The sequence below is a fragment of the Rhineura floridana genome, chromosome 8 (assembly GCF_030035675.1).
Source record: "Rhineura floridana isolate rRhiFlo1 chromosome 8, rRhiFlo1.hap2, whole genome shotgun sequence".
NCBI lineage: Eukaryota > Metazoa > Chordata > Lepidosauria > Squamata > Rhineuridae > Rhineura > Rhineura floridana.
The window spans coordinates 28,540,778-28,556,999 of NC_084487.1; the positions used below are offsets into that span (position 1 = coordinate 28,540,778).

A 16,222-nucleotide genomic window follows, 5' to 3' on the forward strand; every position below is an offset into this window, starting at 1 on the left:
TCCTCTCCCACCAGTGAGTGGAGAGTGGGATTGACTGGTGTTATGCACCTCTCCCCCCCCAAAAAAGAATGTGGCTGCCCCACCTAACAAGGAAGGTTGGCTACAGGGCTGATTAGAGCTTATTTTATCAGACAGAGCATGTCTGTTTTTTATGTTGGGTGTAAAAATAATAGATGGTGTGCCTTTTTTGAAGAATGTAAGGTGTTTGAAGATAAATTTGTAAAACCACAAGATCTTTTTTCAAGAAGTTCCCCTCATGTTCAATTTTCTGGTTCTTTTCTAAAAACAAGCATACTCTTCAGCAATGAAGTGTATACTGGGGGATCACTTGCTCTGACCTAAATTATTAAATGCACACTTAAGACTATCAACAGTGCTTTCTTTTATCAAGAAGTTTGTGGCTCTGATCTGTGAGTGCCTCAGGTTGCAACCCTGGCACTCTGCTTCTGACCAAATGTGTACTCAGGCATGTTTACTCAAAGTAACTTTCCTGCTGTTTCAAGAAGGTTTACTCACAAGAAAGTGTATAGGATTGTAGGCTGAAATTGTTTTTTGATATTCCTGGAAATAACCTTTCAACTGGATAATGAAGATTCATCTCCTACCCATATTTCAAGTATTTATTTATTTATTTATTTATTTATTTATTAGGCTTATATCCCGCCCGACTAGCAATAGCTCTCTGGGCGGTGAACAGCAAAAAATACAATAAATACAATAAAAAAACCTATACAGTGCAAAAATCCAGTTAAGTTATATTAAGTTAAAAAGTACAGTTAAAATGCTTTGGGAAAGAGGAAGGTTTTGATGCCGAAAAGATGACAATGTCGGCGCCAAGCGGACCTCCTCGGGGAGACTATTCCACAATTCAGGGGCCACCACTGAGAAGGCCCTAGATCTTGTCACAACCCTCTGGGCCTCAGTGTGAGTTGGAACCCGGAGGAGGGCCTTCGTAGCAGAACGTAGTGTACGGGACGGTTCATAGCGGGAGAGGCGTTCCCACAAGTATCGTGGTCCCGCGCTGTACAGGGCTTTATAAGTCAATACCAGCACTTTGAATCTGGCCCGGAAGCATATTGGTAGCCAGTGCAAGCGGGCCAGAACAGGTGTTATATGTTTGGACCGTTTGGTCCTTGTCAACAGTCTGGCCGCCGCATTTTGCACTAGCTGTAGCTTCCGGACTGTCTTCAGAGGCAGCCCAACGTAGAGCGCATTACAATAATCCAAACGTGAGGTTACCAGAGCATGTACAACTGATGTAAGGTCCTCCTTATTCAGATACGGGCGTAGCTGGGCTACCAACCGAAGTTGGTAGAACGCATTCCGAGCCACCGAAGCTACTTGAGCCTCAAGTGAAAGGGAAGAGTCTAGAACGACTCCCAAGCTACGAACCTGCTCCTTTAGGGGGAGTGTAACCCCGTCCAGGATAGGGTATATATCCATCATCCAATCAGAGAAACCATCCACCAACAGCATCTCAGTCTTGTCAGGATTGAGCCTCAGTTTGTTAGTTCCCATCCAGTCCATTGTCGCGGCCAGGCAACGGTTCAGCACATCGACAGCCTCACCTGAAGATGAAAAGGAGAAGTAGAGCTGCGTGTCATCAGCGTACTGATGACAACGCACTCCAAATCTCCTGATGACCGCACCCAACGGCTTCATGTAGATGTTGAAAAGCATGGGAGACAGAACTGACACCTGTGGGACTCCATATTGGAGAACCCACGGTGTCGAGCAATGTTCCCCAAGCACTACCTTCTGGAGACGGTCCACCAAGTAGGAGCGGAACCACTGCCAAGCAGTACCTCCAGCTCCCAACTCTGCCAGCCTCTCCAGAAGGATACCATGGTCGATGGTATCAAAAGCCGCTGAGAGGTCAAGGAGAATCAACAGAGTTACACTCCCTCTGTCTCTCTCCCAACATAGGTCATCATACAGGGCGACCAAGGCTGTCTCAGTGCCAAAACCAGGCCTAAAGCCCGATTGAAATGGATCTAGATAATCGGTTTCATCCAATAGCGCCTGGAGCTGGCCAGCAACCACTTCTTCCAAGATCTTGCCCAGGAATGGGACGTTTGCTACTGGTCTGTAGCTGCTGAAATCTTCTGGGTCCAAGGAAGGTTTCTTCAGGAGTGGTCTCACCACTGCCTCTTTCAGACAGTATCTCTTTCCTATGTACCAAAATAGTTAATCATCTGTTTCTTTGACCATGCATCTCAGCTATTACTACTGTATTCCTGTCACTGGATGAGACTGTATTTCTAGATGCAATTTAAACAGGCTTCAGCCCTGTGTTTGGCATCAGACACCACTTTTCTCACTCAAAGGATGACCCATGACAGGACAGAGATGTGCAGCATCACCTTGTTAGTTCTTGCAGACATCTTAGTAGCTTTTGATATCATGATCCATTAAATCTTTCTGGATAGGATTTCTGGATTAGGGATTGAAGGTACTGTCCTGTGATAGTTCCACTCCTATCTGGATGGTTGATTTCAGAAGGGAATACTGGGGAACTACTTTCAACTCACTGGCATCTATGGCATAGGGTCACATTAGTGTTTTATCTTGTTTCCCATGCTTATTCACATTACATGAAATGATTAACTAAGATCATCTGGAGATCTGGGAGCAGTTGACACCCAACTCTATTTTTCCTTTTTGTCTAATTCAGATGCAGTGTTGATGCTAAATTAGTGTGTGGGTACAGGAATGAACTGGACAAGGGCCAGTAAACTGAAGTTCAGTCACTCCAGACAAGATGTAGTTTCGGTTGGTGGGGGGTTCATCTGATTGGGATATATTCATCCTGTTCTGGTTGCAGAAGGACAAGTTTGAGGTCTGGGGGATGTTTCTCAATCCATCTTTATTTTGCTTAGTATTTATTTCATTTCTGCTCTCTGCTTTTCTAGTGTTCTTTTATATTATGGTAGGTTTTTTAAAATTAATTTGTTGCAATTTCAACCTAGCATAAGATGCCCTGGGAACTAGTTGAAGGGCAGAGTACATGTTCTGTAAATAAATATTTTAAATATTTTTGACATGGAGTAATAACATAGCTCATGTAATTGCCAGGATTACTTTTCAGTTATGGTTATAGAATTACAACTGCTGTCAAGCAGAGCTGCGTATATATATACGTGCCCATAGATGAAGTGGAAAAAGTACAATTACTAGAATTTATGCATGCATAGCCATCTATAGAATTGCAGCAAGTGATAGTAATCCAGACCTTTGCATGGAGAAGGTCTCCCTCTGTTTGGGTTGTTTATGAAATTATTTCCCTCCAGATTTGCCCTCAGATTTTCTAGTTCAAAGTGATGTTTTGGTCAAGGAATGGCATCAATCCTTAGTTATCTGCCATTATTCGGTATTGGATCCAGACTTTATAAAGATCCCTGTGTGTTATTTTTGCAGCAACTTTCCATTCTTTTTAATATTTTTATGAAAGCGATGCACATGGGTAAATACATGCACATGTCAGAGGCAATATACTGTGCCAGTTGGATTTTTTAAGCTAGACTGCCCCATAGCATAAATATTTTTTTCTTTGGGGGGGAATGCGGACACTGCAGGTCAGAGGCTCCTTGCCCAACTTTAATGGTCATTGTAAATTGCATCTTCTAATTCCTGGCTACTTGTCTGCCAAAGCAGCAAAATATTGATTGTCATATACGTAACTGGTGGCTATAAAGGAATTCAGGCAGCATTTATATTAAAAAACAGCAGCGTAGGTAAAAATATTCAGAAAAGAAACTCACCTGAGCAAATTCTGAGATGCAGTTTTGATCCCAAGTTTGGGGTTGAACATATGAAACTGCCTTATACCAAGTCAAAGACTAAATGTTAAAGCTTTGGCTACCTGGATAAGATCAGGTATTTTCTCATGCTGTCAGCTAGTTGCCATCCTGTAATGAACCCGATCTGGGCTGGTGAAAATAACGACTAATATCACAATTCAGCTTCTGAGGTAAAAAGCTAGTAAACATCTTAGAATTATTTTTCCTGATTCTTAATCTGTAATTAGACAGTATGATCTGAATATGCTTAGCTGAAAGAGCTGACAATGCATCTTGTTGTGTGCCTTCAAGTCGATTACGACTTACGGCCACCATATGAACCAGCGACCTCCAACAGCATCTGTTGTAAACCACCCTATTCAGATTTTGTAAGTTCAGGTCTGTGGCTTCCTTTATGGAATCAATCCATCTCTTGTTTGGCCTCATTTTTCTATTCCATTCTGTTTTTCCCAGCATTATTGTCTTTTCTAGTGAGATTCATTCTGAACAGGTGTTAAGCCCGAGTTAAAAGTCCCTGAGCTTCACTTAAATGAGTCCATGGTCTCAAAAGTCATCTAAAATAGTAGGGAGATTTAAATTTTAAAAGGCTTGGTGGTGGATTTGTTCATGTACAAATCCCAAAGAAACAATTCTGTTAATCCATGTGCCTGTAATAAAAAGGTATCTCCCCATAGACTCATACAGATTCAGTAACTAAAGGTCCTCCTCCTTCCCACCTGGGAAATCGGTGCTAAAGATTGATACCATGGTCATTTAGCAAATTAGCCAGTCAGAGCAGGTTGTTTACAGGAAAATGTAAAACCTTAGAGAGTGTACACAAAATGAACAAGACCAGTGTCTCAGTCCAGCCTCACTACCAGTTAAGGAATCAATGGAGAAGTAAAGTCAGCCAGATTCAGACAGGAGCAAAATATCCTAAATTGATGTCAGGGTGGCGAGAGGATTATCTGTGTCTTTAAAACTATCTGCACCTGAATGTTGTTTTCAGGAAAAGATAACCGTTTCAGTTGAGAAATGTTGAGATTCAAATATTTAAGGAACTGTATTTCTTTCTTAAAGATGGAGATCTGCACTCGTGAGTGATCAGCAAGTGGAAGGTACTATCTGTACACACTTGATTCTATAAGTATCTCAGTGTTAGGTCTCAGGCTGGCCAGTGACACACTTGAAAGGTATTGGAAGAAAGATCTAGTCACCTTGATATTTAAGTTCTGGAGTCCCTCATAATATCCTAATGCAATATTAGAGTAGCCTCTGGTGTGTCCTCTCAAACCTTCCCTGGAAGGGAAGCAGCAGTAGCGGTGGTGCGTGTGGGCTGTGGAGTGGGGAGGGAAGCCTGAGAGTGATGCTGGCCTGGGAGGCAGATCTCAAACTTCCCTCAAAGAGAGCTTGGATGGGGTGATTTTTTTAAAATAAGTTTTGCTATATAGTCAAACAGAACAGAACAATGCAAAATAAACAAGGAAACCATTGAGGTGCAGAGTTAAATAGAGTTAAACATACAGAGTAAAATACAGAGGTATGTTACATAAAATAATATCATAACATCCACAGTTCGCACACTGGTGCAGGAAGGGAGTTAAGAGTATAATGAGCCGTAAAATAAGAAATAAAGTCCCACCACACAGCAAAGCAATTCTTGCCATTTTCTGTCCCTCTGAGACCCTCAAATCATGGGCTTCCCTCAGGCTTTCAGCATTCTCTCAGGCTCACAACATGATAGTTAAGGCAGATTCTCCATCACACCCTGCTTCAATTGCTAAAACGTGCTAAGTCTGAAAGAAATATTGAAAAATCTACTCTGAGCCAGGGCGCTTAGTGGGCAGAGTTGATCTGGTTAGGTGAGTGGAAGTTAGATCACTGCTACTTCTGGAGAAGTTGCCAGGTCATACATTTTTAAAAAGCTTGTTTTTCTAAACATCCCAGGTGGGGTGACCCAGTGCTCTGGGTGGGGCTGACCCCTGGCTATATAAATAAGGCAAGCAGGTTTCATTTTATATATTGTTGTGCGCCTCCCCAATCTCAGAGCGGTGAGATTTCAGGGGTCCCTGCTCTCATCCAGGTTTCCTTTGGGAAGAAGGTCAGCAGAGACTGTGGTGTCTTTATGAAATATAGTTTATTTATTTACACACATTGCAACCTGAGCTTAGGATGGAGGGGTTCAAGGCATCAGCAGTCCAATATCCAGCTTTTCCATCAGTGTTACAGGAGGCACACCAAATGCCATGGTGCAGAGAGCCAGTCTCCCTGCCTGCTTCCAGTTCCCAGCAATTCTCTAGACCACTCTAAAAACACACAAAGCACAAACTTCTGCTAGCCACCAGAAAGGGGGGGGAGGCTCTGCTGAAGAGTTTAAATGACAAAAGGATCTTCCTGGCCCATTCCCCAGTTGCTGGGCAACTGATAGACCCATTATCCTACCTGGCCACTCTATTAGCTTAATAAAAGACTCATCTGACCAGCAGAGCGAGTTCCTCATTCCAAGGCACAGGATTCCAAATCAGAGGTTGGAAGGGGACCCATAGGGATCATCCATCCAACCCCCATACTCATATCAATATAAAGCCTTCTGAGTTGACGATAAGAGACAACTTTAATTTACAGGTAAACAAAGGTAAGAGGACTGGATTTTATTCTGAATATGATATGGCGGTAAAAACTGCAGTTCAAAACTTTTGTAACCAAAAATAACCATTCTAGCTTTTTGCTCCTTTCTAAAAAGAATGAATTACATCAATGGTGAGCTCTAATAACAAGGAAAACCCAAGACAATTCTACTGTAAACTATTAAATTGGGGGGGGGAGGTTCTGTTAAAAAAAGGAAGCAAATTATTAGTTACAAGGAATCTCTAAAGCAGCCTTTCCCAACCAGTGTGCCTCTAGATGTTGTTGGACCACAACTCCCATCAGCCTCAGCCAGCATTGCCAATGGTCAGGAAAGATGGGAGTAGTGGTCCAACAACATCTGGAGGCACACTGGTTGGGAAAGGCTGCTCTAAAGTATCTTTTGTTTTAAACTTATATTCATTACATTATATTTATTATGGCAAGCTAATAATACAATTGGTTTAATTTCACCTTCGTTCACATTAATAACTGATGTAAAGATTGATAGCACAATCCTATGTATGTTTACACAGAAGTAAGTCCCATTAAATTCAATATTAAGTAAGTATGTAGGATTGCAGCCTTCATATCATAGTATAATGATATTGATCCTACATAGAACTAAGTAATTTTTCTTTATTACAGGTTTCAGATAAAGGTTTTCCTGTGTTTCCAGAGATCTTTGCTGTGAACAATGTCACAACCACGTATGTTATCTTTCCTTTAACACTATATTTTGTAAAGATTAAAACCCAGGCTAACTAATTATGTCTAATGCCTCTGTAGTGTGCTTTCCTCGTATAACTGATATTTTTTATTTTAGATAAATACATAACATATATGTTTTGGTTAGAAGGAGGGGTTTGTATTTGTCAGACACTGGGGAACATTTTGGGACAAGCTGAGCCTCTACAAAAGGGATAGGCTCCACTTGAACCAGGATGGAACCAAACTGCTGGCACTTAAAATAAAAAGGTGGCAGAGCATCTTTTAAGCTGACTGATAGGAAAAAGCCAGCAGAAGCTGAGGAATGTTTGAAACCACTATCCCCCCTAGGATGAAGACAAAAAAAATGATGAAAATTTAAATGGGGTATACCTAGAACAAGGCATTGTGAGTGCAGGGGCACAGGAGAGCAATTCAGAGAAGCCAAAATATCACAGGTCAAAACAAAAGTGGCAAAGACACTTAAAAGAGACACATGGTATACAAGTGTCTATACAGTAGGGCCCCGCTTATACGGTGGGTTCCGTTCCGGACCCCCGCCGTAAAGCGGGAAACGCCGTAAAGTGGAACCCCATTGACTTGAATGGGCTGCGTCGCGCAAAAATGACGCGAAAACGGTGCAAAACGTTGCAAAAGGGAAAAAAACCTTTAAAATGGAAAACAAAAGCTGCCGCATCAGCGGAACGCCTTAAAGTGGAATGCCGTAAAGCGGGGCCCTACTGTATGTTAATGCTCAAAGCCTCTGAACCAGGATGGCAGAACTGGGGTACTTGGTGTTAGAAGACAGTATTGATATATTGAGCATTATGGCATGGAGGAATGGAGATAACCAGCAGTGGGGCACTGTTATCCCTGGATATGAAATATATAGGAAGGACAGAGGAGGACATGTTTGAGATGGTATTGCCGTGTATGTGAAAGAGGGCACTGAATCCAGCAAGCTAGAAACCCCAAAAGAGGCAGAATCCTCCACAGAATTGTTGTGGGTGGTGATACCACACACCAAGAGTAACTTAGTACTGGCAACGTCCTATTGTTCCCCCAATCAAAATGCTCAGGCAGATCTTGAGATGAGAAATGAAACTGAGGAAGCATCCAAACGTAGTATTGGGTGACTTCAACTAACCTGACATAGACTGGCTACATATGTGTTCCAGTCACTACAAAGAGTTAACACTTTTAGATACCCTAAATAAGTGTGCCGGAACAGTTCGTCATGGAACCAACCAGAGGGGCAAAAACCCTGGACTTAATCTTAAGTGACACCCAGACCCTTGTGTGAGATGTAATTGTTGTTGAACTGATTTGGGAGCAGTGACCATAGTGCTATTAAATTTAACATACATATAAATGGTCAATTGCCAAGAAAATCCAACATGGTCGCATTTGACTTCAAAAGAGGAAATTCCAACAAACTGAAGAGCTTGCTAAAAAGAAAGTTGAAAGGCAAAGTCAAGAGGGTTAAATCACTCCAAAATGCTTGTGAGTTGTTAAAAACACAATATTGGAAGTGCAACTGGAGTGTATACTGCAGATCACGAAAGGTAGCACCAGGGCCAAGAAGATGCCAGTACTGGCAGAGTTAAAGATGCAATTAGAGGCAAGAAGGCTTCCTTAAAAAATAGAACTCTTGTCCAAATGAGGAGAATAAAAAGGAACACAAACTTTGGCAAATAAATGCCCATAGAAATAAGGGATGCTAAAAAAGAATTTGAGAAGCACATTCCTAAAAACATAAAGGCCAACAACAAAACTTATTTACATTAAAAGCAAGTGATTGTCTAGGGAGGCTGTTGGACCCTTGGATGACTAGGGAGTGGGCTAAGGTGGGATAAGGAAATTGCAGAGAAGCTAAATGAATTATTTGCATCTGTCGTCACATTGGAGGATATAGGGCAGATTCCTGTGCCTGAACTAACTTTTGCAGGAAGGGAGTCTGAGGAACTGAGGCAAATAATGGTGATGAGAGATGAAGTTCTAGGCTCAACAGACAAAATAAAAACTAACAAATTGCTGGGTCTGGATGGCATCTACCCCAGAGTTCTCAAAGAACTACAAATATGAGACTGCTGATCTTCTAAACAAAATATGTAACTTGTCCCTCAGATCCACCTCCATACCTGAGGACAGGAAAGTGGCCAATGTGACACCAATCTTTCAAAAGGGATCCAGGGGGGATCCCAGAAACTACAGGCCAGTTAGCTTAACCTCTGTCCAGAGAAAACTGGTAGAAAGTATTGTTAAAGACAAAATAACCAAGCATATAGAAGAGTGAGCCTTGCTGAAGCAGAATCAGTATGGCTTCTGCAAGGGTTAAGTCCTGTCTCACTAACTTTTATTAGAGTTCTTTGAGAGTGTCAAGAAGCATATAGATAGAGGTGATCCAGAGGATATCGTATATCTGGACTTCCAAAAAGCTTTCGACAAAGTACCTTACCAAAGACTCCTGAATAATAACAGTCTTGAAATAAGAGGAGAGGTCCTCTTATGAATCAGGACCTGGCTAGGAAACAAAGCAGAAAGTAGGAATAAATGGACAGTTCCCCAAAGGAGAGCTGTAGAAAGTGGAGTTCCCCAAGGATCGGTATTGGGACCTGTGCTTTTAAATTTGTTCATAAATGATCTAAGTTAGGGGTGAGCAGTGAGGTGGCCAAGTTTGCTGATGATACTAAATTGTTCAGGATTGTTAAAACAAAAAGAGATTGTGAAGAGCTCCAAAAGGGCCTCTTTAAATTGAGGGCTTACACTCATGGGGTCTGAACTGGCAGTGACAGACCAGGAATGAGACCTTACTGTTGTAGTGAACAGCTCAATGAAGATGTCAACCCAGTGTGCGGCAGCTGGGGAAAAGGCAAATTCCATGCTAGGGATCATTAGGAAAGGTATCTGAAATAAATTTGCTGATATCATAACACCATTATACAAATCTATGGTGTGACCACATTTGGAACACTGTGCACAGTTCTGGTTGGCTCACCTCAAAAAGGTATTGAGTTGGAAAAGGTTCAGAAAAGGGCAACCAAAATGATCAAGGGGGTAGAGTGACTCTTCTATGAGTAAAGGTTGCAGCATTTGGGGCTTTTTAGTTTAGAGAAAAGGTGAGTAAGAGGTGACATGATAGAAGTGTATAAAATTATACATGACATGGAAGGAGTGAATAGAGAATTTTTTATCTCTGTCTCTTATAACACTAGAATTCATGGACATTCAATTAAGCTGTATGTTAGAAGATTCAGGACAGACAAAAGAAAGTACTTCACACAACACATAGTTAACTATGGATTTCACTTCCACAAGAGGAAGTGATGGTCACCAGTTTGGATGGCTTTAAAATATGAATTAGCAAATTAATGGAGGATAAGGCTATCTATGGCTATTAGCCATGATGGCTATGCTCTGTCTCTGCATTTGGAGGTGGTATGGTTCTGAATATCAGTTGCTGGAAACTGCAGGAGGGGAGAGTGCTCTTGTGCTCAGGTCTTGTTTGTGAGCTTCCCATTGGCAACTGGTTGGCCACTGTGAGAACAGGATGCTGGACTACATGGGCTACTAGCCTAATCTAGCAAGTTCTTATGATGCTCTTAACAGCTGTGTAGCAGACAGAAATTTCTAGTACAAAAATGCAATTATGGGGAAAGCTTCACCTGATGTCTGTCTTATTTCTTGTGTGTTGCCCGTGATCTATTTTTGCGTCCTTCCACCCTACCAACAAATGATAATACAAGTTTGCATATGTCTCAAAGTATATGTAAATTTGTATTTATTTCTTTTTTTTGGAGTCAGGCAAAGGGGCCAATCCACATACAATGTACCTGGTGAGGATTGTACCCATCAGGGTGGAACTGCAGAAAAAGCCTCCTGGCAGCTGCATTGCTGCCATTTATTGGGAGGGATGAGGAGATAGCAAGATCAGGGCTGAGTGGGTGCAATGGCAGGAGTGCCAGATTGGCTCCACCAGTGTACCCATACAACCCCAACCTTGCCACTGTCTTGCTCCTCTTCTTCTTGGTAAGCACTGGGAGAATATTGCTGTGGTTGTGCCCTGAGCCAGTCCTGCACTGTACTGGGCCCAGAAAGTCCTGTTACGAGTCTGACCCATAATAAGCACAGTATTATCTCTTGTACCAATGGCATTTAACTCTACTCAGACTTAATAAGATGTTCTCCACAAACAGACTTAGGTGTTGAAAATGCTCAGGTGATAGGCACATTTTTCACCTAGGTGACAGAATTGTTAATTAGCTCAAGGTTATTGAATACAAGTTTATGGCGTCATCTTTCTGATAATAATAGTTATTTTTTAGTTATCGGATTTTTTCAACACCTGCAATCAACCCAAATAACAGAAACAAGACGTGCTGTGCTGATCTTGTTTTAGCAGGGAAGAAGCAACATTATTAAGACAGTTGATATAGTTCAGATAGTCAATTTAAATATGTTTGATTTACTTTGCAATTTTAGTGAAGTTTCCTATAGTAAATCATTTTCTTTTGCTTCTGTTTCTGTGAATATCTGAAGTACAGCTACACTTTGCAAAATTTAAACTAAAAAAACTCCAAAAACAGTTGTGGATTAATGGCAGTGACTATTCTGCAGAATAGTCTCCAGTGGACATGAGGAGTGTCTCAGTTTGCATAAGAAAAACAGTGGGAGGTGAAATATATTGTAGCAAATTTCTAGGTGTTCTCTATGTTTTTAATTTACCATGTCCATATTTCCTTAAGTGAAGTGGTTTAAGCATTGCAGGCTGAAAACATGCATCTTGGGCAGGCTAAGTTTGGTTTTTCCAAAAGCTAGATTCATTGCTTAAGTAACAACATATTGTAATCAGTCTAATTTTACATCAGACTGCAGTTTCAGATTCAACTGTTAATGCACCCAAAACAGAAATAAAACATAACCTCCAGTTTGAAACACAAAAGGCTGTCTTCACCATCATATGACACTGACCAATAAAAAGGCTTTGAAATTAATAAAAATAAATTTGACACAGATTTCTAAGATGAATAATGAGAGAAATATAATTTTCTAGGTTAGATTCTCTGTAGAAACAGTAGTATCACAGGAAAGAAGCAAAGTAAGAAGAACACCAACAAACATACAAAAATGTAATTCTCCATCTTTGGAGATGGCAGGTGTTGCCACCACTCACCATATGCTCAGAGGCACATGTTACCAAATTCTTCCAAGCTGTACAGGAAGAGGATTGGACTGAAAAAGACCAACCCAAATTGTGTTTGCATTTTTATAAATTTGTAGGACAGTACAATATGTCAGAGAGGAGGTCAGGTCTCCTGCTCCCCTGGTGCATTCACTATAGCTGCCCAATTTCCCTGCTTTTTGACGTTTGATGGAAACATCTGTTGGCTATACCGCAAGGGTTTTTTTGCCTATTAGTGAATTACATTTATATATCACCTTTCCTCCAAGTAGCTCAAAGTGGTGTACATGGTTCTTCCTTCTCAATTTTATCCTCATAACAACCCCATGAGGTAGGTTAGATTGAGAGACAGTTACTGGCCCAAGGTCACTTAGTGAGCTTCATGGCTGAGTGGGGATTTGAATCCTGTTCTCCCAGGTCGTAATCCGACTAGTGCAAGGTGGTCACACTACACACACATGCGCTCACCATACACATACAGACCACAGATGTACATATTTATGTATGTATTAATGAATTGCATTCCATGAGGCATCCCAAAGAGATTTACAATCTCTGTCTCTGTCTCTGTCTCTGTCTCTCTCTCTCTCTCTCTCTCTCTCACACACACACACACACACACACACACACACACAGAGCTACCCACAGAGCCACCCACAGATGTATCTCTCCCTCCCTCACACAGACTATACATATATACCTCCACCCTTTCTCTCCCTCTCCCTCTCCCTCTCTCTAAATGGGGCAAAGGCAGTATCCATTGCCAGCTACACACAGCTGGTGGACAACAGCTGATGTGTGCATTGGGCTCTTCTACCGCTCCTTCCTCCCCTGCCCGCCCAAACCCCATGGTCTCTGCACAGGGTGAAGGCTGCACCCCCTGCCAGGTTCACACTGCTGGCAGGCAACAGCTGATGAGCATGTGGGGCTGTCCCTACCTGTGTGGGGCTGTCCCTACCTGTCTTGGGCTCTGTGACGTCCTTCCCTGGCTCTCCCTGTCAGGTTCCCACCTGCTTGTGGCTACTGCCTTTCACTAGGCACCACCAGGGACACCACCAGTCCGGACCGTCCTTTATATGGTTTCTCACTCCGCTCTAGCACAGATCTCACTAGATCCCCCTGCTAGGCAGCACCACCAGTCACGTCCTATAACCAATACTCCCAGAGACTTTGCCTGAGTCCCTGTCTAGCTTGTTACTTTTGTGACTGTGTGCTTATGCTGTTCCCAACCCCCTTGTATCTTTATAGATAACGCATACAACTCTGGGTTGCTCTGGATACTTGAATTGTTATTATTTCTCCCTTCACTGCTGCTACCATTAGATACTGTTTCTGTTCAGCCTTGGTAATTACCTTGCCCTCCCTTCTGGTATGTATATCCCCCAGCCAAGGATCAGGCCTTTGGTAAACCAAATAAGTATTTATTAAATATCAGAAATAACAAGATTAGTTTTAGAATGTTTCACAAGCATATGGTTTCATCTATTCCTGTTTTGTACTTGACTTATTATTAATCAGAACTCCAACTCCCTCTTTCTCCACACTCCTGACCTCCACCCTCAAACACCTCTTTCTCCACACTCCCAACATCCACCACCAAACACCTTCTTCTCCACCCTACTAACATCCACCCAGATTCAACTGTCATTCTTCCGTTTATACTCCCAGCCATTCAAACGCTCAGCCAATCATCCAGCATTCTACTGCTCATGTACTCCCCCCTCCTCTTTCACTCCACTTACCATATGTCTTCTATATAAACAGCACTTACCATATTTACACTATAAGCAGGAACATCACAGACTCCCACCCACAGAGTCAGTTTTGGGACTCTCAGCTTGGTTGTTGCCAATGGCTTTAATCCACAATTTAGCACACAATTGGAACATAGATCAAACTACAGTTCACACAAAGCTGAGATCACTGCAGGGCACTACTCAGCATGACTACACAAGCGAAATATGTTGTTGCAACACTTGACACGACCTCTCAGACCCTCTTAAGAAGGGTGGGACAGGCCCCCTATACATGAGAGTTATCTCCCAGTTCAGGACTGGGCAAGGAAGTGGGCACACCTGTCAGTAGGTTGGTTAGTGTGACGTCCTTCCCCAGCACCACCTGTGAAACTCTCACTTGTGGCTACCAGCAGACAGGATCGTCACGTTTATTCTTACCCTTTACAGCACTAGCACCGATCTCAAAAGATCCCACTGCTAGGCAGCACCACCCGACACTCTGTAACCCTTTTAGCCAATAGACTGTGCCGAGTCTCTGCCTGGCTATTCCGATACCTTGTGTCAATGGGTATAGGTAATTTGTAAACCCCCCTGCAGCCCCTTGACTCTGAAGCATACAGCCCTGGGTTTCTCTGTGGGACTGGATACACTTTCCTCTGATCCGCCACTGCCACCATTCGATACAAACTGTTCAGCCTTGGTTACTTTGCTATTCCCCCTGGTATGTGTATCCCAGCTGAAGGAATCAGGCTTTTATTTAACCAAGAAATATTTATTAAGAATTAGAAATAACAAGATTACTTAATTACTTTGTTGACAAGCTTATGGTTTCATATATGTTCTGACATGTACTTTACTTCTCATTAATTGCCTCAGAACTCCGACTCACTCTCAACAACAACACCCACCTCCAAACACCACCAAAACCTCTCTTTCACCTCTCTCAACCTCCAACATCCACCACCCTGATTCAACTGTCATTCTTCCATTTATACTCCCAGCCATTCAAACGCTCAGCCAATCATCCTGCATTCTACTGCTCATGTACTCCCCCTCCTCTTTCACCCCACTTACCATATGTCTTCTATACAACCAGCACTTACCATATTTACAATATAAGCAGGAACATCACAGTTAGCAGGCTAGGTTTGTTTGCATCTGTGCAACCTCCAGCACATCTGTGGCAGAGATGACTTCGCCGGGTCATCCCGCGGATCCATCTCCAGCAGCAACTCCTGTACTGGAGCGGGGGGCTCTACAAGTGGAGGCTGGTTGGGAAGTGGATTGGTCGCTGGAGGCATGTGGTGTTTTTTTTTTTTTGCTGGCTGAATCCCTTCATTCCCATCAACTGACATCTTGGGAGTGGGGCTTTTGGCAGGCATATCACTTGGGATGTCCCCGGCTTCCCCGTCCAGACTACTGGGCCCCTCCTCTGGATCCCAGACCTCCTCCTCCTCCAACCAGTGTTGCCAAGAGTTGTCTGTGGGTCTCATGGCACCATGACCCTTTAGTATTTCACCCCCACCACACAAAAGAAAGCCTTCCTGTGGGCTGAATGCAGTGCTCAGTGTCAGCCCCATGTGCATCAGAGGCTGAATGTGCACACTTCTTGACTGTGGCATTAGCTGTCTTGGGGATGCATAAAAAGGCCTTCACAGGTGCCATAACAGCTGTGAGTGCCAGGTTGGTGAGCCGCATACCAGAGCCTCACTGATATCGCACTAACCTGGTCCAGGAACAACCATAAATGGCAGACAAACCTAAGCTGTGCATAAGCATTCAAAGTATTACTAAGCCAAGGGAGCTTTGAGGAAGCAGTTGCCTTATTAAAACTGTTTTGCCACATTGCCTTTCTATTTACTCCACCTCACTTAAGCCTCACCTGCACTATAACTGAGGACTTTTGTTGAAAGCTCTGTGTCAATCCACACTGACCTGTTGAAGGGCAGGTCTGGTTTTGCTGTACTATCCTGGAATCTTCCTCTGGCTCTCCTATTAGGCACCAGAGCCATGCATTCCAAATTGCCTCTCACTTCTCCCTCAGTGCTGTAAACAGGTCCTCCCCTTATCTCTTGTCTAAGGCAAGTGATTTGAACACCCCAGCCAGTCTTTGGCCACCAAGCCTCCTTCCCCTCAGGTCTTCTTTTGTCTTCCTCGATCATCTGCTGTTGTCTTCTTCTGGGTGTCCATCA

At 42.8% G+C, this 16,222-nt stretch overlaps 1 protein-coding gene across 1 annotated transcript in view; it reads left to right on the plus strand.

Annotated features, from left to right (window-relative positions):
- Positions 1–16,222, plus strand: part of LOC133390329 (cytidine and dCMP deaminase domain-containing protein 1-like) — a 45,511-nt gene that overhangs the window by 6,818 nt on the left and 22,471 nt on the right. Inside the window, exon 2 of the mRNA XM_061638739.1 lies at positions 7,053–7,114. Within this exon, the coding sequence (XP_061494723.1) occupies positions 7,102–7,114 (13 nt within the window). The 5' untranslated portion in view covers positions 7,053–7,101. The remainder of the gene's footprint in view (positions 1–7,052; positions 7,115–16,222) is intronic.